Consider the following 17,703-nt stretch of genomic DNA (forward strand, 5'->3'; position numbering starts at 1 on the left):
GATTGACGTGGTGCATCCTCGCATGCGTTGGTTTGCTGAGCTCGGATGTTGTTTGGCCCACACGATATAAGGAGATCGAAGTGTTAGAACAGATTGGTCAGACGCGGTCATTTTGCTCACTTCTTCAATCCATGAACACTGCGGCATTTGACTGGTACCAGTTGTCAGGTTTGGCGATCCTGACCTTTACGTACATGGAAGATAATTTAGTTAAACTAATCTCTTCTGCCTGGACATGATCATTATCCCTCTATAACCACGCGCCCATCTAAGAGCCTCAAACACTAGAAACATAGAAATTAGGTGCAGGAGGCCATTCGGCCCTTCGAGCCTGCACCGCCATTCAATATGATCATGGCTGATCATCCAACTCAGTATCCCGTACCTGCCTTCTCTCCATACCCCCTGATCCCCCTTAGCCAGAAGGGCCACATCTAACTCCCTCTTAAATATAGCCAATGAACTGGCCTCAACTACCCTCTGTGGCAGAGTTCCAGAGATTCACCGCTCTCTGTGTGAAAAACTACTTTCGTGTCCGCCTGCACCAGCCCCAGTAGAACATTCCAGTCACTCACCATTCTGTTATTTGTCCATCTGCTGTAGTTTAGTTTATTTAACAGTTTGTCCACCTGATTTTGTCACACATCCACTACCTGGCCCACAGATGTACAACTAAAGCAGATGAACAGAAATATATGTCATGTTGCACAATCCAAAATCAAATTTGCACATCTCTCAGAGATGACAAGGCTCGGAGCTGAATGGAACCGCAAACACAGGAGAGACGGTAACTTCTACACACTTCTGCAACTGACAATCAAAAATGAATTTTATTTTCCTTTCCATACACAAATGATAATATCTTACTCTGAGCTGACGTAACGTTTGGACTCAAGGGTCCAAGTTGACCCTTCCTATGAGGAAAAAAATATGCCAGAGCTATTGTGCCTATTAACCAACAACTCTGTGTGGCGAAGAACTTCTAGGAATATAGATTGGGATTTGGGTCATGCTTCCCGCAGATAATCTGTTAACATCCTCTGCAAATGTCTTATGGAAGGCTATTTGGATGAGACACTAGACAGCTGTGAAATGCAAGAGACCACAATTCCATATTGTCCCTTGGAGTTTTTCCATGTAAAATGTCCAGAAATCAGAGTAGGCACTTATTCCGATCCATATCCCCTTTTCAATCCTTGACTTTGTCTTTACGACTTCATTTTGTCCGCAGCCCGAGCTTTGATCATCCGCCACTCTGTTCAATGTAACTTCAGTCGTGAGAACCCACATGCAAATGCACATAACAGGAACATGCATTAGTGGGCTGTCTGGAGTTTGTGTGGCCAATGTGCACAAACCTTGGTGTTAGTGACTCCTGCACACATGCACACACAGCCTTTGCAGCAGTACGTCATTCATACACACACATGGCAACTTATTCTAGCTGGATAGTTATGAAGCCCTACAAACATTCATTGGGACTAGTCTATTACAGACAACACGGCACTCTGTCCCACTGAACACCATAGCAAAATGTAAGTTATATTTTCATACAAGGAATCCCTGCAGACCCCAACTTCATCCATCTCACTAATGCTTCCGGAGATAGGCACGAAATGCTGCAGTAACTCAGCAGGTCAGGCAGCATCCCTGAAGAAAAGGGGAGTTAGGAGAGAAGGAAACTAGAGTGATGAAAAGGTACATACTCACTATGGTCCGACTCACCAATGCTTCCTTTGGCTGGCTAAAGATCTTTTCTTCGATGTCATCATTGTTGTTTTTCATGTACTTTCTTATACTTGCCCTTTCTATTGGAAATCACCAGCTATGTACTCTTGTGTGTACTTTGTTCAACTTTGTCCTCTGCATTCTCCTGCCATGAATAGACCAGTGGTTCACAGCCTTGTAGCTTTCCTACCCTCTTAATAACACTTCATCCCTCTACACTTCTTCAAAACCTTCCAGAAAATATTTCCCTTGCATTAAGTTTTCTGTACAACATTGACCCTACAAGTAGGGTCCCTAGATATTCTTTTATTGTGAAAGCCACATTTAAATACAAACTAGACCCAAGGAACTGCAGATGTTGGTTTGCAAAATACACATATTGCTGGAGTTACTCAGCAGATCAGGCAGCATCTCTGGAGAAAATGGATAGGCGATGTTTTGGGCTGTACCCCTTCCTCTCACCCTCCTTCTGATGGATCCCAACCCAAAACGTCACAACCATATTCTCCAGAAATGCTGCCTGACCTGCTGAGTTATTCCCTCTAGTCATTTTCTTAACTACAAGTTGGTCTGTACAGTTGTCAATCTGGAATTCTTGTTTAAAAAAAAAAAATCAAGGCTACACACAAAGTATTAAATACACACACACACACAGTTAGCTCTGCGCACACACACACACACAGTCTCTGCTATTGCAAGTTTGATTACAACGTCTCATTAAAAGAGAAGCCCTTAACACACAACTGAAGCTACAGCATTTATTATAAGTGCCATCCATGCATATCACGACTGGCAGCAACAACTAATGACATTTGGTAGTATTTTACAGCATTAAACTGATACAAAGGATAGTTGTGCATTTTTCTTTCAGCTAGGATTAATAAAACGTGCAGTAACAAAAAATACAAACACTGAAACACTGACTGTGGAACAGCAGTACAGAGAGGAGCTAGTGCTGCACAAATTGATAGTGATGTTATCATTATATACATCATAGATATGTACACATCACCCTTGGAATGCACAATATCAAAATACTCTGTATTCCTTTCATAGAATAAAACCCTGGTCTCTATCTTGTCCCCCATCCCACCCCAAAAAAATAAAAGGACAATTTCAAAGACAAATATATTTACAATTAAGCACATCAACACCACAACACTTTTTTTTTCCATTTTGTTTTAATGTGCCACAAAAGCCAACATTGCTTTTGTTACGTTGGAGGTCGATATTCCTCCTGCTTGTATTGTAGCCATATTCCAAAACTGCCAACGTGTCCTCTTTGCTGCAAACACAGAGGGAGCTTTCGTGTAAGACAATGGCAGTGCATTCAAGGGGAGATAAGCCAACTCCAAAGAGGTTCAGACTCCTGTTCCAAGAAAACCTCATGAAGAAAATGGTTTCTGTCCAAGTCTTTAATGTGCAATTATTAGGAAATTCAAATTGTAATTGATTTTTTGGAGGGGGGGAAATCATTTGGTTACTGCAAGAAATCTGGCCATGCTGCCCGAGACAGCTACAAAGTTTAAAAATACATTTACAACAGTCAAAAATGAAAAATAAAATCCTCAGAGGGATCACAGCCCTCTGTCGTCACAACAGCAATCACTGCTGGGTTCCACACACTGTGAACAAAGTTCATTCCAAACTCTGAATGATGCGTCTCAACTGTAGAGGTGCCAGAGGACAATTTTTTTTTACCGATTTAAATATACAACAGGTCATTTAAAAAAAATGCATTCATCAGGATTTTTGGAACAGAGAAATCCAACCTTACTAACTAACACCTTCAGAACGTTTCAACTCAAGTGCAAACTAGGGGAGAAGAATAAGGTTTGCCCTATCTGAAAAGTAGGATCCCTGCTTTTATCCATAGTACTGTAAATGAATAATCTATTTTTGATTTCACACAGGAAACATTCCTTTACCAGCAGCCATCACCTTCCTTGCACAATAGTGCTCCCACCCACTTACTACACATCAAAGCTGTGCCCCTTGACTGCAGAAATCCACTAATGTAGTGATTCTGCCAGCTGTTAATGCAAACTGCAACAAACACTTTCCTTTAAAATTGACTTCATTCTTCTGTGAAAGTGAACACGTGGAGTCTCTCGCTATTCCTACTTTCAAGACTTTGCTTTTTAATGGCTTTCGTACAGATCGGCTCTCCCGAGTCACAGATCTTGAGCAACACTCAGTCTCAGAAAAGTTACTGCATTTAAGTTAATCATTTTATTATCTCCTTTTGTTTTCCCGAAGGTCCCGTTGGCCACGCCACCTGCGTCCCAACATCAAACCCAAAATGATTTACATTTTCCCCTCTCACTCCCTTCTGACCTCACTACCTGTTGCCCGAGGAATGGCTGCACTAATGCCACCACGACAAGCGAGTCTGAGCGTCAGGACCCAGAATCTTGGTTCTAGATTATCACGCCCACATTCCTGCCTTTGACACCATTGCTCTCCTCTGAACCAAAGTGGAGCATTTTCCACACATTCTTTTATTAAGGGAAGGCAATCTTTGTCGAGAGTCAATTAAACTTCTTTAAAAGGGTATAGGCTAACTTACATATTATATATTTGTTTCAATTTCAGTGATTAATGTTTTATTAAAAATAGAATGCACCTTTTAAAGGTAGTCAGTAATATTTATAATCCTACATACTGTATTACATCGCAGGCCTGTCGAATAGTGCAGCATTAATGTTTCTCTGACGAGCTGCTGCTGCCTCCTGCTACTTAGAAGATTCCGTAAATATATTTTTTGTCTGAAATTATTTGCAATTTTCTCTTTAAAAACATCAAGAATGCAACACTACATGCATGAAATAAAATTCTTAACAGTGCAGACATCAAAATAAATTGATTATTTTCCAAGGAGATCTATACTGTATGTGGAGAGGGGTTACTTAGCCCTTAACTTCGCAACTCAAGCACACTGATCGAGGGCTGATCAATTCTTTCTTGCACAGACTTTTAAACTACTAGATCTTGAATACTTCTACAACTTTCAAATGTTTTTTTTAAAAATAGTGGATGTACTAAACAATCCAGCAGTATTCAGGTTAAACTGGCATCTTTCTCATAAAAGCTAAATTTCAAAAAATATATATATATTTAAAAAAACATTCACAACATTGGTCATTTTAATGTAATTTCCTTTAAAAAAGATAAACTAACTGGGGTTTTAAAGTATGCCAACATTTGTAAACAATGGGATCCAGCCAATGATGTGACTCGTTCAGTTAGAAATCAGGCACCACCCAAGGTCTCTTGAGTATTTGCTCTTGCCTCCCGTAAATCGGGCAAAGCATATCCACTAGTGGGTTAAGGTACCCAGTGGCTTTACTCTGCTGGTCCTGAGTGAGATGTGGAGGTAAATGGAGACTGGGGAAGAACATACAAAAGCCATTGAACACATCAATTCCTCTCTGATGGGCTGTTGCAGGCTGATTCACTAATTTCATCTAAAATCCAAACAGGATTAGTTGAGATAACAACTTGCCCAGACGGCATAAAAAGGCATTTTTTTTAAAACAGTTCCATTTTGCTGAATTCAAGGAACTGAGGTGCCCGGCGTAGTTGTATATATTTTCCATGTTAAATGTGTACTTTAGTGGAGTTATGAAGTCTATATTAACTCCACTGTTCCAGGATTTTACTTAAGAGAGTTGCAATTTCTTTCATGAAAGCGACTTTTTCCAGAAACTACAAAACTGGTGAATTACTAATGGTACCAGCGGGGCAAGAGAAGAGACGAGTTGAGCAAGAGTGTAGAAGGCAGTGCAGAGATGAAGCTGCATGGTGAAATGGGAATAAGCTACATATTGTTTCAAGTCGTACACAAGAGAAGAGAACATTTTAGAGAGTTGAGATTTAAAATTTGTAAAATGCAATAACAGTAACAGTAAGGAGGAACCAATTGTTTAAAATCTGCTGGGAAATAAATCATTAATTAATTTTAGTTCCAGACACATTCCCTCAAAATAGCACAGAGACATTTTTTTTTTTAAACTCCAAATGGGCTTTAACCTGTCCTGGAAATTTCGCTGACCTTGGCTTCAGCCATGAGAGAAATAGTTGTTAAAAAGTATCTTGCACAGACATCGTAGGCTGAAGGCCTGATCCTGTGTTGTACTGTTCTGTGTTCCAACACTACCCCATCAAATATAAATCAGCAGTGTCAGCCAAGACCCGCAATCGACCTACCACAAACCAGAACCTTAATTCACACGTGCAGGCAAGATGAATGTGGACTACATTATTTTCTAAAATGCCTTCAAAAATCACAGACATAAGCATTAGCAATGTTTTTCAAAAACGATATACTCTGAATGAACAACTAACTTTAAGCACATACATTGTAAACTTGGGCCTTATTTAATGGGTTGAAATGTCTTAAAAAGCTGAACACAAAATAAAATAAGTTAAAATTCTGGCTCGTGCCTGCCACATCATGCAAACATTATCAACCAAAATCAAATGCAAAATCGTATAAAGAGTCAATTTTCTGATTTACATTACATATAAAAGTCAGATATCTTGTGTAAGGATTATGATCTGGATAATTAAAAGTGCCTCAGTTATTCAATAACATACTAACACGTCCTCTCCAAGGGCTGAGTTTGATGTCCTATTTTCCTGCAACATGGTCTGCAACGTACGTCTTGTCTCCAGGTGGTATCATTGCTTTTATCATGCATTGTATTTTGGGCTGATTGATAGCACTATTATTTTAAAAAAACGTCTTATCAAAATTTTGGCTTGTCAAACATAACAGCAATTAATAAAGTCCGGAACGTTACACAAATGCTCCAATCTGGTTTATTTACAAATCAGGACATAGCTCAGAATCTTTGGCAAAAAGATTTAGTTTGACAGCTGTTATAAAAACTCTAAGCCCTCGAAGATACGAATCAAGCTCTAGTCCCACTCAATTTATCTGTCGAAGTACACCGATAACGCTTCTGCTAAACTCTGTGCTGTAATAATATTATCTTTAAGAGAAAATTAAGAAAGTAGCTAAAACTTGACAATACAGGCACCAAAACCAAGCAGAGAAAGGGTTGGATGCAGGATTCATGTAATACATGTAATATATTTTATATCATATAAATTTAGCTTATTTAGTCGCAAAAATGGGAGATTTGTTTAATGGACCTTTGCAAAGCAAACATTCATATCAATCTTTTCCCCTCCTCCCAAAACCTTCATTAACTTTAAATATAAAAAGTGCACCAGCTGATTTCTCCACTTCAGTACATCTTGCCACATCACAGCAAGCTTTATACAATTTAGTTATCCCGACAATTTTTGTTTTAATCATTTACTGGAAACTCAGTAACTTTACCCTGAAGCTAAAGTGCTAAATGCTATCTGGGTCTGAAATACACATTTTAATGCCTATTTTGTTGCAGTTGTGCTTAATAAATTGCCAGTTTTAATACTGCATATTTCTACCACTACCATGCTTCCAAACCACGCCACCTCCAGTGTCTGTGAGGGCAGCAGTTGGGGTGGGGAGGGGAGAAAGAAGGGGGTCAGAATTGGGGGGAAAAAAGGATTTATGCTTCTGATCACTATCCTGTAGTGTATCCATTATTTGTTTAAAGTATGGTGCTTTAGGTCTAGTGTTAGCGTTGTTGAGGGACGAACTATTATTGTGCGATTATCAATATCTTGACTGCAGAGTCCAATTAGAAATGCTTAGAGTTTCTTGTGGCAGTGAAACTGTGCTTTCATAAATAACTATGAGCTGAAGTGGTCAGACACACAACACAAGAGAAACAAGCAAGCACAGTTGGTTGAGAGCTTAAGGAAATGTTCCTTATTTTCTTCACATTTTATTTCACATCTCCAGTTAATACTCAAACTGCTTGGGTTTACCTCATTAAGTACCAATTAAAAAAAAAAAAAAAAACAGAAAATGTGAAGGCCCATGTGAAACTAAAAGAGTGCTTAAGTGGGATCTGCCATTGAACAAGAAATTAGTGAGGGATGGCAAATGGAACATTAACCTACGTTTCCATTCAGAGGCTGACAGAAATGCTGCATATTTCTAGCATTTTAATTTCCCCTTTTTCTTCAGCTTATTCAGTAGTCATGTGAGAAAAGGTAAATCATTTTAGCAAAAAACAAAAACAAAAAAAACCTGCTGAATCCTGATTATATAGTACTGACACCAATCTTGACCTGACCAACCTACAAGTCTAAAACATTGTTAACCCCAACTCCTACCACTCTGTGACTGGGAGAGGATTAAAAGAGTGGAGATTAAAAATCAGCAGGCAAGCAATGGTGAAGTTGAAATTCAAGCAAGAGCCAGAAGACTTGTTAACGGAATTGTCTTGCACTACCAACAACTTTTTCATGTAAACCAATAGCAAGACAGAAAATCCAAATTATTTTAAATTAAGGATTGCAGATATTTCAACTAAGCACAAATCAGAAGTACTAACTTACTGTGGGGAAAATTCATCTTAAAAACCGGCTGTCATCAATCCCAATCTTCCATCTTACATTATGGCTGCAAAAATGTCCTCATTCAAAATTCAGAATTATTTTAAACGCAAAATGCTTTAAACCAGTTTTTTTTTGCAATATGACTTCCAAGAAATCACAACACTTCTAAAGAGGAAAAAAAAAGAATATGGAAGGTAGAATTAATGAACCAAGTTAATTCCCTGCTCTGTGGTAGACATTAAGATTCACGTTGTTCCTCATATAGTTCAATGTTCTAGTCAGTGAAGGCACCTTATAGGTATTCACAAACTATACAGTCTCCGTCTTGCATCTAATACATCCACAAAGATTTATTAAATCAAGCTTTAGCTGTAGGTAAACTTCTGCCATTAGAAAGTCATAATTTCCCAGCAGTGTCTGGTGACATGTTTGGGGCAACAGTGAGCCCTGTCTATTTTGACATTGTTTATTCCTGGATCAACAAGCTGACAAAATATAACATGATAAAAACACACTTCATCACTGTCTTAATAATGAGAACAGTATCCCTCAACTGCAAATGAGACTATGGGAAAGAAAGAGAAGCTGGAGGGCAAAAGAAAACCATGCACTAGCAAAAACAAGTGTACTTGGGAGCTCCCATTCACTAAATTACAACAAAGTTCCTACTGCCCCAATGTTGATACTCGCATGGATTTGACTTGAATCTCAATTTTAAAAGTAAACCAAGAAAGATTGTGCATCCACATATCAGTATTGCAGTCTGAACGCACTACTTGGTGTGATGATTCTTCTTTATAAAAGGGAGGTGGAAATAATCAAGTAGGCACAGTTCCAGAAAGTGCATATATAAAAAGCTCCAATTCATTGAAAACAAAGTGTAACACAAGTATTAAAAGCAGAATGGGATTCCAATATTGAAATTGTCATCTATCCACCACTAAACATGCAAAACTGACAAATGCAATATTGGTTAACATACTTCCCCTGCATCACCTCTCCAAGGGATACGGTGGGCTGTAGCCCTTTCCCCCTTGGCCAGCAGGGGAAGGAGGGAGGCAGCAACCAGTTTCGCTCCTACTGTGACCATGTAACGTTTTGGTAAAGGAAAAGGGATGGTTAGCAGTTCACAAGTTCTCGCCATGCATGCACCCTATAGTCTATGCTTCACTCTTGCACATGTTTGTATGACTGTGACTTGAAGATTACGAACTCACCGGAGGAGGCTAAACATTCATCTCAGGATACTCTGCTGGATAAAGTCACCATCAAAGAGAGAGCCATCACACTACTACATTTAATCACTGGGATACTGATTTAAACCACATCGACACTCGGTACGTGGCACCTGCAAACCCGAATTTAGTGCTACCCTTTTGAGATGTGGTGACGAGCGGCTGGGTGGGATCTGTGGGGAGAATCCCAATAGTTCAGACTTGGAAGCTGGTGTTGTGTGCACAAAAGCTGGGGACTCAAAGATAATGCATGCCAAAGCAATGCAATCTTTGAAGCGTTAGAACACTTTCCCCAGTCACCCTAGTATTGTCTTCAATACTAATCCTGGTTTACAGCAACTGGATTTTCAACAAAAATCGAGAGGTTTCTCTGCAGCACCGTATTTAGACAAAATTCTCTGAAAAGAAACTCATTTTGTAAAATATTCCCCTCCCAGCTACTGACAATAACCCTGACTTCCCCTCGAAGAGACCATCTAGAAGCCAGCTTTCTGATCCCCTATCCATGTGTGTTTCCTCCTATTGGAGTGTTTCCCCCCCCCAATAAAAACCCCACAAAGGAGAGAAACTGCACTGAATGTACCATCCTTACACAACCTTAGATCACATCCGAGCCACATCATTCAGATGAACAATGCTCAGACATTAACCTTTAACACATCCCTTTGATTTAAAAAAAAAAAAACTGTTCAGAGTTAGAAAAAGCTTCATTGCTTGATGTCGCTGCTCCACTCAGGAGGGCCAGCAGCTATCTCCACGTTTCGATAGTGACTGCAAGCAGAGGGCATGTTTCCCACCCACCCCCCACCCCCTCTCAAAAAAAAGTTCAGCTCTCTTGCAGAGTGGTGGTGGGGGCGTGTCCAGACAGCAGTCCAGCGATTGTGGCCAGCAATGGCCGACACAAATAAGCAAGAAGCTAAAAGAACATCCGAGTCACATTGACAGGCTTGTCCTTATGAAGACAAATTAGACAATGGAATCCCAGTCGAAGTCATCCTGGATATCGTCTGCAGGGTTGTGGTGTTGGGACATCGATCTGTGCATTGGAAAGCTGGAAGGCGACATCATATGTTGCTGGTTCATTGCTGGATGGTGGCCTGCTGGGCAAAAACACAGGAATGGTTGAGCTTTGTAGAAACTAGGAACTGCAGATGCTGGTTTACACAAAGGGACACACAGTGCTGGAGCAACGCAGAATGACAGGCAGTATCTCTAGAGAAGATGGATAGGTGACGATTCGGGTCAAGAATTTTAGACTTGAGTATAGTCAGGAACAGGCTCTTCGATCCACCGAGTCCGTGTACACTAGCACTTTCCTACTCACCAAGGTCAATTAACAATTTTGCTCAATCCAATTAACCTACAAACCTGTACGTCTTTGGAGAGTGGGAGGAAACCGGAGCACCAGAAGAAAACCCACACGGGTCATAGGGAAAACGTACAAACTACTTACAGAAAGCACCCATAGTCAGGATCGAACCCGGGACTCTGGCGCTGTGAGGCAGCAACTCTACTGCTGCGCCACTGTGCTGCCCCTGTTTAGTTTAGTTTATTGTATCCATAGTATTATTAGTTTACAACGAAAAGAAAGGTGAGATATCACCTATCCATGTTCTTCAGAGATGCTGCCTGACCCACTGAGTTGCTCCAGCACTGTGTGTCTGGCCAAATTTTGTGTTTGTGTAACCAAACTATTTATATTTAATTTTACTGAGGAAACAGTAAAGTTAAATTTTTTTACACAGTTGGAGCGATGACAAGCTGCAGGGTTAAGAAACGCTTCAAGCAGATTGCTCACAGCAAACACTAATTTAATCAATTAACCATCATAAGTCGTGAAGCCATTTTTCCGTGAGATATTTTACACAAACCAACTTGGATATCTAGCCAAAAATGATGAACAGCTGTTGGTATTCAGTACGTCAAGCAGCAACTATAGACACTTTAGGTGTAGACCCTGCATCTGGATCTCTTAGACCTCTTAAATTGGTTATCTCCCATCTATACTCTCAGTCCTGATGTAGGGCCTCAACCGGAAACGTCAACCATACTGTTGACTCCACGTTTGCTGCTCAACCCACCGTGCTTCTCCAGCAGTTTGCCATTTGCTCCAGATTCTCGTGTCTCTGGTTGAAAATGAATAACAAGACTCAGTTCCTGAGAATCGTGGGTATATCAGCCATGGCACCTGGCATGGCATCCAAGTCAGCTTTAACTACATTGTGTTGTATTTGACCTTGCAGCTCCAGTTTAAGGGAAGGATGTGTCAGGCAAGTTCTTACATGCTTGTTCATAGCAGACTATTATTAGCAGTTCACGGTAGTCGAGGTTGCTACACTGTGATTATACGCAGCCCATTAAAAGAAAGTCAGAGCAGGAGACTTACTCCAAGATTTGTTTCCTTTTTTATATAGAAAAACAGAATCCTTTTTCCAAATGCAAAAATTAAACAAGGCCCCCACTGAATATAAATGAAGTAGGAAAGAGTTTAAACAAGGAAGGCAGAAGGTTATAATGGGCTACAAAATGACCTTGTCGAGTAGGATTAATGAGAATCCCAAGCCACTTTACACGTACCTGCCCTCCCCAGGTAATGAGCGCCTGACGTGCACAGAATGTACAAATGAATCATTATTTGGGGGACTGGTGGGATGGATTTGCTGGCTGCTGTGGGGCTGCAAGCATCTCCTGTCGTGTGGGAACTCAGTTAGCGGCAATATTTGAATGGTTGAGTTAAACACCCTGGTGTAACGACATGTTGCCGATGGTTGTCCTATATGTTGACTCAAATACGCTGCCACAGGCTGCAATTCAGACTCGTGGACTGTTCTAGTTACAAATGTATCTCAGGGCTAGAACTCCGTTGTTATCTGGCCAAGACCTGCATGTGAGGAGCAAGAGGGCAGGCAGGAATAGGGATAGGTCCACTCAAGGGAAAAGGAGGGATTGTCTGCGTGGAGCCATGGCAGTGGGCGAGGCTCTTAATGGGTGCATCACATCAGCTTTCATAAGGATATGGATGACAAGACAAATAAAATGAGCTTAGGCATAAACGATAGAAGGTAGTAATGGAAGGGTGTTTTTTCTGGCTGGAAGTCTCTGACTAGTAGTGTTTGCAAAGATCAGAATTTGGACCTGTTGTTTATAATAAATAAGTTGGATCAAAACATAAGTATGTGTAGGAATGAACTGCAGATGCTGGTTTACTCCGAAGATAGAGACAAAATGCTGGGAGTAACTCAGTGGGACAGGCCGCATCGCTCGTGAGAGGGAATAGGTGACGTTACAGGTCAAGGAAGACCTGTCTGAAGAAGGGTCACAACCCAAAACGTCACCCATTCCTTATCTCCAGAGATGTTGCCTGTCCCGCAGTATTACTGCAGTATTTTGTGTCTATCTTCGGTCAAAACATAAGTAGTCCATTTTGTAAATTTACAGAGCACACAAAAATTGGAAGATTGGTGGATCATAGGGAAGGTTATCAAAGGATACAACAGGCCAGATAAGTTGGAAATATCGGCAGATAAATGGCAGGTGTGAGGTTATGCATTTTGGCTCAAGTCAAGAGCGTTTATTGTCATATGCATCGGCAACAGTAAAATTAAATTCTTCCTTGCTGCAGCTTTCCAGGCCCATTAATGCAAAACACACACAAATACATACAATAATCAATAATACAGTAAATTAATAATAATCAGTAATACTAGGTAATGAGCAGGTAATATAAGTGCAAAAACAGGAGTCAAATACAGGAGGAAAGTACACAGTAAATGGCAGGATCCTCTCATGCATTGATGTGGAGAGATGTTCCCGGAGAGTGGAATGCAAGTACACAGGCTGGTAAAGAAGGCATATGGCATGCTTGCCTTCATCGGACAACACATTGGGTATGAAAGGTGGCAGGCAGCTATAGAAAACGCTTGGTCGGCCACTGGGTATTTTGTGCACTTCTGCTTTTCACACTATAGGCAGGATGTGGGGTCTTTGGAAAGGGTGGAGAAGATATTCACCAAGATGTTGCCTGGATTGGAGTGTATTAGTTATATGGAGAGTTAGTACAAGCATGGAGTATTTTCTCTGAAGCGTCAGTGGCTAAGGGTTGTCAGAAGTATGTAAAATGACAGACATAGATAGGGTAGATAGTCAGAATCTTTGTCCTCAGACTGGAAATGGCAAATACTAAAGTAAATAGGTTTAAAGTGAGGGGGGAAAGTTTAAAGGAAATGTGCTAGGCAGGTCAGTGGTATGTGCCTGGAACTGCTAGTGGAGGTGGCAGACAGATACAATAGCTGTGGGTAAGAGACATTTAGATTGGCACATGAACAGGCGGGGAATTGGAGGGATACGGACCATGTGCAGATAGTTGAGATGAGTTATACTGACATCATGGTCAGTGCAGGCATGGTGGAGCAGACCTGCTCCTGTGCTGGGCTTTTCTTTGGTCTATATTCTAATTGCAGATACAGGAAGTCAGAAAAAAAACCAAAATGCTGGAAAAAAAAAATCAGCAGACCAGGTAGCATTTGTAGACGTAAAAACAGTTAATGCTTCAGGTTAATGACCTTGCATAGATCTGAAAGTTAAATTCTGTTTCACTTTCTAGAGAGGCTGTATGGCCTGCAAAGTAGTTCCAGCATTTTGTTTTTATTTCTCTCTCTTATTAATTTCTTCTCCCCCCCCCCCCCCCGAGATGCATTCTGTAAGAGAAGGCTGTCCAAATCAATGCTGACATGATCAATGTATTGACAAGCTATCTTACTACAATGACTTACTACGAGGAGATTCTAGCATCATTGCAGCAGTTGACCAAGTTGGAACAGCAGCTCTCGTTTTTTTTTAATCTTCTATGTCCAGGGTCCCATTTATCCCACCTTAGAATATTCATCTCAATTTATAGGAAGGATGCTGTCAAGTTGGAAAGGGTGCAGGGAAGATTTACAAGGATATTACCAGGACTCGAGGGTGTGAGCTCTAGGGAGAGGTTGAGCAGGCTAGGACTCTTCTTCCTTGGAGTGCAGGAGGATGAGGGGTGATCTTATACAGGTGCATACAATTATGAGAGGAATAGATCTGGTAGATGCACAAAGTCTATTGCTCAGAGTAGGGGAATCGAGATGCAGAGAATATAGATTTAAGGTGAAGGGGAAAACATTTAACAGGAACCTAAGGGGCAACTTTTTCACACAAAGGGTGGTGGGTGTATGGAACAAGCTGCCAGAGGAGGTAGTTGAAACAGGGATTATCACAATGTTTAACAAGCAGTTACACAGGTACATGGAAAAGACAGGTTTAGAGGGATTTGGACCAAAAGCAGGCCAGTGGGACTAGTGCAGATGAGACTTGTTAGTCGGTGTTGGCAAGTTGGGCCGAAGGACCCGTTTCCACACTTTATGACTCTACAGAATGGTAACTTAATATGGAATCCTTCTCCTCCAGGAATCTCGGCCTTGATCGCTATTCAGTAACTCGTGCACTGGCTTACGTTCAAACTAACTATCAAATGACACACCGGGCTCCAGCACAACTCATTGGAACTAGCAACACAGTGGGATTCTGACTTTGTATTCTAGGCCAGAAACTATATGGAAATAGTACTGCATCTGTTTTTGAGATTGCATACAGAATGACTATGCGACTTGGAAAATTCATTGTCACTGGATATGCTCTACCTGATAACCTGAGGAGCAACTGGTGTAGTGATCATAAAGTGTGATTATGGAAGTAAATTGAGGCACTGGAAAATATCATTGTACCTAAAGAATCAATTCTATTTGTCCCCTCATGTCTGCCGATCTCTTGAATTAAATGCAAATTGTCTTTTGAATCCTTTTCTTCTATCCACTGTTATATATTTCTGTAAAATGTTGTCCACAGCCACTAAAGTATGAAAATCATGCACAACTTCTCTTAATCTTAACTCAATAAAATTTAAAATGTATACCCCTTGCTCTTTCAATACTTCACCAAAGTGTATAAAGGGAAAAATTGGACAATTCTTTACTCAGAATTTTATAGTGAAGAACGTCATGTGCATGATAGCTCTGTGTTATCTGCTTTGTTCCCATGCCAAGATCTCACCCCATCACCCCCAAAATGCATCCATTTATAAAGCGACTAGATTCTGCTTTCACAATTAACTTGAGAGCTCTGGCAATCAAAGCAGCTACATTCCTAATTTTCACGCACCTTTCAAACTTCTGAAAAATACCCTGCTAAAAGCTAAAGTTTCATTACTACAGATATCTTAAATAATCACCCTGAACTTGCATGGAACGTATTCTCCACTGCAAGTCAAAGGAACATATCACATTACACAAGAGGCTCCCGTAAGGCTAGAAAGAGAAAATGTTAAAGCATGCAATGGAATTTTTTTTAAGTTTTCATCCCGCATCGCAGCTGCAAAGATCAAATCATAATAATCCTGCAGAAATCTAGGGTATTTATTGTATTTGTTCACCGAATGCGGGAATCCCTAGATACGACAGAATACTTTTTGTCCCCCAACTGTACTTGAGAAACTGGCGGTGAGTCACTCCTTTGAATTTGTAATAAATCCCCTCAGTAGTCAGGTAAGGAGGTTCAGATTTGGGCCCAGCAGCAATGTAGGAACAGCAATACATTTTAAAGTCAGGTTGGCGACGAACTTAGGAACTTTAGATGGGGGAACGGGAGCTCTTGGATTGAGTCGAGCTTTAAGTGCTGGAGCTACACATATCCAGGCAGATAGAAATGATTCCATCACATTCTTTTCTTTTGCCTTGATGAAAGATCATGAAAGGATTTGGGCAATCAAAAGAGTCAGATCATCAATTCACAATGTGACCCTTTAGTCCGTATGAGTTAGATGGAGTTACACGATTTCTTAAGTAAGCTGCCAACTGGAAGAAACATCAAACAGATGTTAAACAGTTCGAGGTAAGTATACTCCTTATTCTGCTAACTGAAAAGCACTGGCAGAAGCAGGGAAAAATAAGACCTTGATCTTAAAGTTTCACAGCGTGGGTGAGCAGAATGGCAGATTTTTTACTTCAAAGGCAACAAATTTAGAATGTCATTAAAAGTTAGTGTGGATCATTTTCATTGATGTCATATCCTGCACTGTTACCCCCTTCCAAGGTCAATGGACTCCAGATCAGCACCACAGCGGGCTTCAGGAAGCAAAGTGTTACACATATCCTGATATACTTTGGCGCTGAAGTGAAGATGGTTGAAAGCTTCAAGTTCCTAGGAGTAAATATTACCTGCAACTTGTCCCGTGGGCTAGCCATGTCAAAGCAATGGCCAAGAGAGCACACCAATGCCTCCATGTCCTTAGAAGGCATAGGAAGTCCTGTATGTCCCCAACAACTCTCACCAACATCTACAGATGCGCTGTAGAAAGTATTTTACCGTCCACTACAGCGGTGTATCGCTGGATGTACCCCAAGATCCCTCTGTACAAGCTTTCTGTAGCAGTAAGTTCTCTAAGATGGTGTCACAAACCTTCCCCTTTGTTCCTTATCCAACCCCACTACCCCAATGATCTTGTATTCCAAGGAACCTTTGATTCAGTGGTACTGGCCTTCTCCTTTACCACAAACATTTTGCTCCAGGATTCTTTAGAAACAAGTAACTAGCTTTACTCCACTTTTATTAAATCAGCCTAGCAAAATTGGCAATGCTCCAATTTAAAATCTGTGCACCTATTTTATCTTTGTCCTTTCAAATAACTATGCTAAATCAAACTGAATTATTATCAGTAACACTGAAATGCTCTCCCATCTGTCCAACCTCATTCCATACGTCTCAAAGCAGAATTTTACCACTTCATCTTCTGGGCTTTATAGATAAAGGCAAAGAAAGAATGTCTTGATTGAAATTCTTTGCCTGATGCGCTTTTTATAATTACTGTATCGTAATTACTACTTGTGCAATTAAATTCCACACCTCGCTCCTCCGTCTCAATTATTAGCATTGTATGCCCATTGCACACTTCGACACGTATGCAAAAACAGACAGAGTGCTGGGGTAACACAGCGGGTCAGGCAGCATCTCTGGAAGATGTGCACAGGTGAGATATGGGTCGGGACTCTTCTTCAGACTTTATACATTTGCCTGCAATATTGCCGACCAATTTCCCTTGATCATTTGGAGATCTAAAATACAATCCAAACAGTGCGACTGCCCATTTGCTGTTTTTTTTTAAAAATTTTGATTCATAAAGTCTCATTTGATGATCTTTCTAACATACTATCCCTTCTCTGGGCTGTGATAGTTTCTTGAACACATGTTGCCTTTC

General features: G+C 40.6%; 1 protein-coding gene across 6 annotated transcripts in view; it reads right to left on the bottom strand.

Moving 5' to 3' along the window:
* Positions 1 to 2,472: 2,472 nt before the first annotated feature.
* Positions 2,473 to 17,703, bottom strand: part of foxj3 (forkhead box J3) — a 79,434-nt gene continuing 64,203 nt past the window's right edge. For 3 of the 6 annotated variants that reach the window (XM_055659100.1, XM_055659097.1, XM_055659095.1), the window contains one exon: positions 2,473 to 10,525. In XM_055659100.1, the coding sequence (XP_055515075.1) occupies positions 10,392 to 10,525 (134 nt within the window). In that variant the 3' untranslated portion in view covers positions 2,473 to 10,391. The remainder of the gene's footprint in view (positions 10,526 to 17,703) is intronic. The other 3 variants (XM_055659101.1, XM_055659098.1, XM_055659096.1) reach the window with 1 other exon arrangement.

Source organism: Leucoraja erinacea, chromosome 30 (assembly GCF_028641065.1).
Source record: "Leucoraja erinacea ecotype New England chromosome 30, Leri_hhj_1, whole genome shotgun sequence".
Lineage (NCBI taxonomy): Eukaryota > Metazoa > Chordata > Chondrichthyes > Rajiformes > Rajidae > Leucoraja > Leucoraja erinaceus.